Genomic DNA, 9682 nt, shown 5'->3' with positions numbered 1-9682 from the left:
GTCAAAAAATCTTACGAGCAAAAATCGGCCACAGTTTTTCAACGAGCTAAAAACCATTTATCAATGATTTCTCGCAGTATAATTGAATTAGAATTTGCAAGAAAAATCAATTTCATGATCTACGAACATAAGACGTCCTTCTCATCATTATTTTAGACATCCCCAAATCTTCTTTATCCACAAGATGACCATCCCTGGAAAAGCTCTGGACATGGAATTATCCTACACGGAGAAAAGTTTTCTGTAAAAAATTGTACAGAAGTCTGTTTTGTTACTGTAGTCATGCAATATACAAATATTTACAAAATTCGACAGAATGGTTATTAGTAAATACATACTTGTCTGTTTTAAAAACATACATTTTTGTACAGAAATCTGTTTTTTGATTGTATCCATATTTTTTACATAATTCTACAAAATTTTACATAAATGTTGTTTGAGAATACAAACTTTTCTGTAATCGTAAACACTATGACAGATGGCGTGTACTTCGCCAACTGTGACGTCTTCGCTCTGACATTTTAGTTCACTTCATTTCTTTTGGTTAAGCAAGATGGATGCAGAGGAAATTCTTGAATTACGCAAGATATTAGAAGAACTGTGCTTGGGGGAATATGAACAACCCTTGATAAGTAAGTCCCAATAAGATTATGAAGGAAGTTTGTTGGAAATTATCAGATCAATTTTGAAATTAATAAAACTGTTTCAGATCACCGCATCACAGCTGAAAAGCTAAAACGTTTGACCCCATCCGATATTGATGGAGTTTTCCCAATTATTAGGATGAGAATGGATTTTCGGGATAAGTGGAAGGAGGTATATGGATCAGCAGAAAAGTGTGAAAGTGACTCTGAGGGAGACAACAAGGTACAATCACCTCCGGAGAAGTGTCGTAAAATTTCCCGGACAACATGGATGAGTCGTTTTCGACTCGAAAACATTCTCAATGACACTTCTAATGGGAAAAAACTTTGCGAAATTTATGTGAAGAATGAAAAATTTGTCCGGGCCCAGCGCAAAGTTCTTGTAGACGAAATCGTTCAATATGTTACAGAGAAAGATATTGAACTCTCTGTTCAAGCGATGGATGTCTTGGCCGATGAAATTGTGGAGCGTTTTCTAACCGAGAAAAAGGTAAGAAATGCGAAGAAAATGAAATTTTTTCTGCATAATTTCAAAGTGAAATAGAACTAGCAGACCTAAAGCAATCTTTAGTTTCGTTTTTCAATTGCATTTGTTTTTCTTTAATGTTATAGAGTCATTATTATGTGCCAAGAACTCCTGGCAAAGGATACAGTGGAGCATTGTACCATAAGTACAATAATTCTCGAAGGAATAATCCCAACCGAAAGATTCGAAAGAAGCAGAACATTACACTTGACGAGGTCGAAGAAGATAAGCCAGTTGACCACACTGAAAACGAAGATCTAGTATATAATCTGAAGGAAACTCTAAAAAATGTGAGTGAGGACCAAATTTCGCATGATGTTCTCCAAATTTGGAAGCATACCTGGTCTATCAGAAAGGAAACACTGGCGGAAAATTTTCATGATGTGGACAAGATTGTTGAGGAATGGCCATTGTATTTCCACAAAGATGGATATTTGCTGGTATGTATTTAGAACTCATTTATTTTATCTGAATTGTTAATAGTTTGTTTTATGTTAGATTACGTCTGACTTTGAGGATGAAAATTTTCACACTTTGGGTGATACGAAATGGGAACTGTTCAAAAACAATGTCATTCCTTTTTTGAAAGATTCTGTCAAAGATCCTCACAATAAATCTCGTGTTAAGCGCCTTGATGATGTCACCAATGATGGTAAACCTATTTTTTTTATTATTTAGAAAAAAAGTGCATCATTAATTTTTCCAGATTTGTACGAGATAGAAGTGGTACACTTGATACACGCTGCTTTAGTGCCAAAATCTGTAACGAGAAAGAAAGGATCTTCTGAACAGAAGCGCGCAACTATTGCAGAATCTCAAATGAGAATGGTGTTGATTCCAGACCCCGAGATAGAACTGATTGAGCAAATTCGACAAATTTGCAACAACAATGAGGGATTTTTTTTGCCACTTATTGTTTTCGAGGCAGGTCAATTTTTGGTGTTTTGACGGAGACATTCTATTTCCCTGTAAAAAGTTTGAGGAAAGCCATTGACTTGGCATTCAAAGTCATGATGATCTTCCACCGTGGGATATTCCCAAAGAAATGTGAAACAGTTTGGTCTTTCGTGAAGTCCTATTTTTATGACATGGAATGTTCGGACAACACTATTTGGAGATGTTCTGATCTTATTGAATTTTTGAGGAGTTTTGAGACCAATGACAATGCAGTGTGATAAATGTAAAAAACTACCAAAATTCCCTACTGTAAAGGGATTTATATCTCATTTAAGATCTATTCATAATCAAGAGACATTCACTTGCGTGTTTTGTGAAGTGAAATTTCAAAGCACAAAAGCTTTCGATAAACACCTCAAGTCTCATTTAAAACAGTGTAATCAACCTAAAATTCGGCCTCCTCGTAATTTACCATTTAGTCAAGAACAACCTTCACATTCAAAGAGTAATCCTGATGAAATTGAAATTGATGTAGATTTTTGTAATGATGAAAACACAAATATGCACCTGAAAGACAGTGAAGTTTTAGAAAATGAACTATGCAAGAAAACTACTTTATTTCTAACAAAACTTCATGCAAAAGACAATTTTTCTAGAAAAGACGTTCTCATTGTAAAAGATAAAGTAACCAAAATCACCAACTATGTATCGGAAGGATTAAAAAATTTGAATTTGGACATACCACCTGAAAAAAAAGTAATTATGAAATTTTGATTAAAGTGTTGAAAGAACCATTTAAAGACAGGGAAACTGATTACAAATTTATATCTTTTTTAAAACGATCTGGTTTATATATGGAACCCATGGAGTTTAAAGTAACTAACGAAAAAGGATCGTTTTACATATTGCCTATAAAATTTTGGTTAAAGGCTTTTTTGGAAATTCCTAAAGTATTTGAAATCATTTGTAATAATTTAACTGAATCTCTTCAAGCAAAAGAATTTGTCAATTTTGTAAATGGATCCCGCTTTCAGAAGATTCAATCTAGAAACTTGGAAAAAATAATGTTGCCTTATATTATGTACATGGATGATTTTGAAGTGGTAGATAGTATTGGGCCTCATGGTGGTACTTATTCCATTAAAGCAGTATATTTCAAACTGCTCAATTTGCCAAAAGAGCTTAATTCGAAGTTAGACTCTACTTTTCCTTTGATGTTTTCCAAGAAACTTCTTTTCAAGGAGAAGAACATTCATTTTAGGGAATTAATAAAAATGCTCAATGAACTCTATACAGAAGGAATAGAACTAAAATTTCCGGAAAAAACTGTAAAAGTATATTTTTGCGTGGCTTTAATAGTTGGGGATCATCTTGAATTAAACAAAAGTATGGGTTTTGCATCACCAAGTTCAAATTTGTATTGCCGTTTATGCAAAAGGCACAAAGATCTTTTGAAATTTGATACTAAAGAATTTAAGGAATGCATCCGAAGCATTGATAGTTACAACTCTGATGTTCAACTGAAAGATTTTAAATCGACCGGGATTCGCGAAAAATGCATTTTTAATGAACTTGAAGGCTTTCATGTAACGGAAAATTTTATATCGGATCCAATGCATGATCTAATGGAAGGTATATTTCATTATGTAATATGCAAAACGCTGTATTACTTCATATTAGTGAAAAAATATTTTAGCTTCAAAACGCTTAATGACCGTAAAGCAAATTTTAAGTACAGTAGAACTGATCAAAAGAGCTCCACAGATATTAACTGCAAGCATATAACAAAAGGAAAACTGAAAATGACAGCATCTGAGACTAAAACTTTTGTCCGGATTTTCATATCATTGATTTCTGATCTAGTGCCAAATGATGAAAGAGAAAAATTGCAGCTTATAAAAAAACTAAATATTATAATGGATATTGTGATGCAATTCTCTATTACTAATAATGATTTATTGATCCTCGACAAAACAATACAACAATTTTTGAAATCATATGTAAAAATATTTGATTCAAATCTCACGCCCAAATTTCACTATCTTGTACATTACACGTCAATGATTAAAAGAAATGGTCCACTCCGACACTTACACTGTATGCGCTTTGAAAGCAAACATCATCAATATAAAGAATACGCAAAATGTGTAACGGGGTTTCAAAATATAACTTTAAGCATTTCAAAAAAAGCTTCACATAAAATGACTCAATTTTTGTTAAGTCAACACGAAAACCCTCTGTGTCAAATATTTGTTGTGATATTTTTTATGGAATAAATAAATATTCTTGAAATTTATATGTGATTTTAATTTAAGAGAATATACATAAATATACAAAGTTTTACGGAAACATACATAACGTTCTGTAAGCGCTATGACAAGCAACGTACAAACTTTTTTGTAAATTTTACAGAAACTTACATAAAATGTTTGTACTTAGCCTATACACAAAACATTTTAGTAAAATTCACAAAAAACTACATAATTTTCTTTGGGAGACACTGGTTACAAAACTTCTGTAATTTTGCAAGGCCTTTAACAGACTTTTACAATTTTTTACAGACAAATTTTTCTCCGTGTACTTGTCCTCATTTTTCCTCCAGATATGATCAGTTTTGAGCCCATCCATATGATGACTATCCCCAGCATTGTTCCGGATATGGAATTCCCTAGCTTTTTCGCCATCTCTCTTCCAGAAATGGTCAGATCTGAGTCCATCCACATGGGGACCATCTCCAGCACTGTTCCGGATATGGAATTCCCTAGCTTTTTCGCCATCTCTCTTCCAGAAATGGTCAGATCTGAGTCCATCCACATGGGGACCATCTCCAGCACTGTTCCGGATATGGAATTCCCTAGCTTTTTCGCCATCTCTCTTCCTGAAATAGTCAGATCTGAGTCCATCCACATGGGGACCATCTCCAGCACTGTTCCGGATATGGAATTCCCTAGCTTTTTCGCCATCTCTCTTCCAGAAATGGTCAGATCTGAGTCCATCTACATGGGGACCATCTCCAGCACTGTTCAGGATATGGAATTCCCTAGCTTTTTAGCCATCTCTCTTCCTGAAATGGTCAGATCTGAGTCCATCCACATGGGGACCATCTCCAGCACTGTTCCGGATATGGAATTCCCTAGCTTTTTCGCCATCTCTCTTCCAGAAATGGTCAGATCTGAGTCCATCCACATGGGGACCATCTCCAGCACTGTTCCGGATATGGAATTACCTAGCTTTTTCGCCATCTCTCTTCCAGAAATGGTCAGATCTGAGTCCATCCACATGGGGACCATCTCCAGCACTGTTCCGGATATGGAATTCCCTAGCTTTTTCGCCATCTCTCTTCTAGAAATGGTCAGATCTGAGTCCATCCACATGGGGACCATCTCCAGCACTGTTCAGGATATGGAATTCCCTAGCTTTTTCGCCATCTCTCTTCCAGAAATAGTCAGATCTGAGTCCATCCACATGGGGACCATCTCCAGCACTGTTCAGGATATGGAATTCCCTAGCTTTTTCGCCATCTCTCTTCCTGAAATGGTCAGATCTGAGTCCATCCACATGGGGACCATCTCCAGCACTGTTCAGGATATGGAATTCCCTAGCTTTTTCGCCATCTCTCTTCCAGAAATGGTCAGATCTGAGTCCATCCACATGGGGACCATCTCCAGTACTGTTCAGGATATGGAATTCCCTAGCTTTTTCGCCATCTCTCTTCCTGAAATGGTCAGATCTGAGTCCATCCACATGGGGACCATCTCCAGCACTGTTCAGGATATGGAATTCCCTAGCTTTTTCGCCATCTCTCTTCCAGAAATGGTCAGATCTGAGTCCATCCACATGGGGACCATCTCCAGCACTGTTCAGGATATGGAATTCCCTAGCTTTTTCGCCATCTCTCTTCCTGAAATGGTCAGATCTGAGTCCATCCACATGGGGACCATCTCCAGCACTGTTCAGGATATGGAATTCCCTAGCTTTTTCGCCATCTCTCTTCCTGAAATGGTCAGATCTGAGTCCATCCACATGGGGACCATCTCCAGCACTGTTCCGGATATGGATTTCCCTAGCTTTTTCGCCATCTCTCTTCCTGAAATGGTCAGATCTGAGTCCATCCACATGGGGACCATCTCCAGCACTGTTCCGGATATGGATTTCCCTAGCTTTTTCGCCATCTCTCTTCCAGAAATGGTCAGATCTGAGTCCATCCACATGGGGACCATCTCCAGCACTGTTCCGGATATGGAATTCCCTAGCTTTTTCGCCATCTCTCTTCCAGAAATGGTCAGATCTGAGTCCATCCACATGGGGACCATCTCCAGCACTGTTCCGGATATGGAATTCCCTAGCTTTTTCGCCATCTCTCTTCCAGAAATGGTCAGATCTGAGTCCATCCACATGGGGACCATCTCCAGCACTGTTCAGGATATGGAATTCCCTAGCTTTTTCGCCATCTCTCTTCCAGAAATGGTCAGATCTGAGTCCATCCACATGAGGACCATCTCCAGCACTGTTCCGGATATGGAATTCCCTAGCTTTTTCGACATCTCTCTTCCAGAAATGGTCAGATCTGAGTCCATCCACATGGGGACCATCTCCAGCACTGTTCAGGAAATGGAATTCCCTAGCTTTTTCGCCATCTCTCTTCCTGAAATGGTCAGATCTGAGTCCATCCACATGGGGACCATCTCCAGCACTGTTCCGGATATGGATTTCCCTAGCTTTTTCGCCATCTCTCTTCCAGAAATGGTCAGATCTGAGTCCATCCACATGGGGACCATCTCCAGCACTGTTCCGGATATGGAATTCCCTAGCTTTTTCGCCATCTCTCTTCCAGAAATGGTCAGATCTGAGTCCATCCACATGGGGACCATCTCCAGCACTGTTCCGGATATGGAATTCCCTAGCTTTTCCGCCATCTCTCTTCCAGAAATGGTCAGATCTGAGTCCATCCACATGGGGACCATCTCCAGCACTGTTCAGGATATGGAATTCCCTAGCTTTTTCGCCATCTCTCTTCCAGAAATGGTCAGATCTGAGTCCATCCACATGGGGACCATCTCCAGCACTGTTCCGGATATGGAATTCCCTAGCTTTTTCGCCATCTCTCTTCCAGAAATGGTCAGATCTGAGTCCATCCACATGGGGACCATCTCCAGCACTGTTCCGGATATGGAATTCCCTAGCTTTTTCGCCATCTCTCTTCCAGAAATGGTCAGATCTGAGTCCATCCACATGGGGACCATCTCCAGCACTGTTCAGGATATGGAATTCCCTAGCTTTTTCGCCATCTCTCTTCCAGAAATGGTCAGATCTGAGTCCATCCACATGGGGACCATCTCCAGCACTGTTCAGGATATGGAATTCCCTAGCTTTTTCGCCATCTCTCTTCCTGAAATGGTCAGATCTGAGTCCATCCACATGGGGACCATCTCCAGTACTGTTCCGGATATGGAATTCCCTAGCTTTTTCGCCATCTCTCTTCCAGAAATGGTCAGATCTGAGTCCATCCACATGGGGACCATCTCCAGCACTGTTCCGGATATGGAATTCCCTAGCTTTTTCGCCATCTCTCTTCCTGAAATGGTCAGATCTGAGTCCATCCACATGGGGACCATCTCCAGCATTGTTCCGGATATGGATTTCCCTAGCTTTTTCGCCATCTCTCTTCCAGAAATGGTCAGATCTGAGTCCATCCACATGGGGACCATCTCCAGCACTGTTCCGGATATGGAATTCCCTAGCTTTTTCGCCATCTCTCTTCCAGAAATGGTCAGATCTGAGTCCATCCACATGGGGACCATCTCCAGCACTGTTCCGGATATGGAATTCCCTAGCTTTTTCGCCATCTCTCTTCCAGAAATGGTCAGATCTGAGTCCATCCACATGGGGACCATCTCCAGCACTGTTCAGGATATGGAATTCCCTAGCTTTTTCGCCATCTCTCTTCCAGAAATGGTCAGATCTGAGTCCATCCACATGGGGACCATCTCCAGCACTGTTCCGGATATGGAATTCCCTAGCTTTTTCGCCATCTCTCTTCCAGAAATGGTCAGATCTGAGTCCATCCACATGGGGATCATCTCCAGCACTGTTCCGGACAGGGAATTCCCTAGCTTTTTCGCAATTTTTTGCGATTTTCCTCCAGGAAATCCAGGATCTTCTGGGATTTTCATGCATATTATGCCCAAAACACTTGAGATACCTTTTGTGGTCAGAGGATTTCTGGAGCTTCCTCCAGAAATCCCAGATATTCTGGGATTTTCTTGTATATTATGCCCAAAACACTTCAGATACCTTTGTGGTCAGAGGATTTCTGGAGCTTCCTCCAGAAATCCTAGATATTCTGGGATTTTCTTGTATATTATGCCCAAAACACTTCAGATGCCTTTTGTGGTCAGAGGATTTCTGGAGCTTCCTCCAGGAAAACCCAGATCTTCTGGAATTTTCTTGTATATTATGCCCAAAACACTTCAGATACCTTTTGTGGTCAGAGGATTTCTGGAGCTTCCTCCAGAAATCCAAGATATTCTGGGATTTTCTTGTATATTATGCCCAAAACACTTCAGATACCTTTGTGGTCAGAGGATTTCTGGAGCTTCCTCCAGAAATCCTAGATATTCTGAGATTTTTTTGTATATTATGCCCAAAACACTTCAGATACCTTTTGTGGTCGGAGAATTCTGAAGCTTCCTCCAGGAAATCCCAGATCTTCTGGGATTTTCTTGCATATTATGCCCAAAACACTTCAGATACCTTTTGTGGTCAGAGGATTCCTGGACCTTCCTCCTTGAAATTATAGATCTTAGCACAGTTCAAGTTAAAAGAAGGTTCTAAATGGATTTAAAGTTATAGGCCTCCTTCACTCATAGTTTTTTTCATAGTTGGATAATCGACTTTTAAGATTTTCAGACACTTTTATGCATTTCTCGTCCAATTTTCCTCATTTCCAAGTGAAATTTTGCACATCTCAAGCCTGAAGGAGGCTCTAAACAGATGTAAAGTTTGAGGCCCCTATCTCTCATAGTTTCCGAGATAATCGACTTTAAAGATTTTCAGACACTTTTATGCATTTCTCGTCCAATTTTTCTCATTTACAAGTGAAATTTTGGGCATCCCAAGCCAAAAGGAGGCTCTAAACAGATGTAAATTTTAAAAATTGGACGAGAAATGCGTAAAAGTGCTTGATACTCTCTAGAGTCGATTATCTCGGAAACTATGAGAGATAGGGACCTCAAACTTTGCATCTGTTTAGAGCCTCCTTCAGGCTTGAAATGTGCAGAATTTAACTCGGAAATGAGGAGAACTGGACGATAAATACACAAAAGCGTTTAAAAATATTTAAAGTCGATTGTCTCGGAAACTATGAGAGATAGGGGCCTCAAACTTTACATCTGTTTAGAGCTTCCTTCAGGCTTGAGATGTGCAAAATTTCACTTGAAAATGAGGAGAATTGGACGAGAAATGCATAAAAGTGTCTGAAAATCTTTAAAACCGATTATCTCGGAAACTATGAGAGATAGGGGCCTCAAACTTTACATCTGTTTAGAGCCTCCTTCAGGCTTGAGATGTGCAAAATTTCACTTGGAAATGAGGAAAATTGGACGAGAAATGCATA

General features: G+C 39.3%; 1 protein-coding gene across 1 annotated transcript; it reads left to right on the top strand.

The window, feature by feature from the left end:
* Positions 1 to 233: 233 nt before the first annotated feature.
* On the top strand, positions 234 to 4295 carry LOC129809332 (uncharacterized). Its single transcript, XM_055859149.1, has 4 exons — positions 234 to 1134; positions 1257 to 1610; positions 1669 to 1822; positions 1877 to 4295. The coding sequence occupies exons 1-4, from the start codon at positions 784 to 786 to the stop codon at positions 2116 to 2118; spliced, it is 1101 nt and encodes a 366-aa protein (XP_055715124.1). The 5' UTR covers positions 234 to 783; the 3' UTR covers positions 2119 to 4295.
* Positions 4296 to 9682: the final 5387 nt, after the last annotated feature.

Source organism: Phlebotomus papatasi, unplaced genomic scaffold (assembly GCF_024763615.1).
Source record: "Phlebotomus papatasi isolate M1 unplaced genomic scaffold, Ppap_2.1 HiC_scaffold_614, whole genome shotgun sequence".
NCBI classification, from domain to species: Eukaryota; Metazoa; Arthropoda; class Insecta; order Diptera; family Psychodidae; genus Phlebotomus; species Phlebotomus papatasi.
The sequence above is the reverse complement of the archived record's forward strand: the minus strand, read 5'-3'. Positions and strand labels throughout refer to the sequence as shown.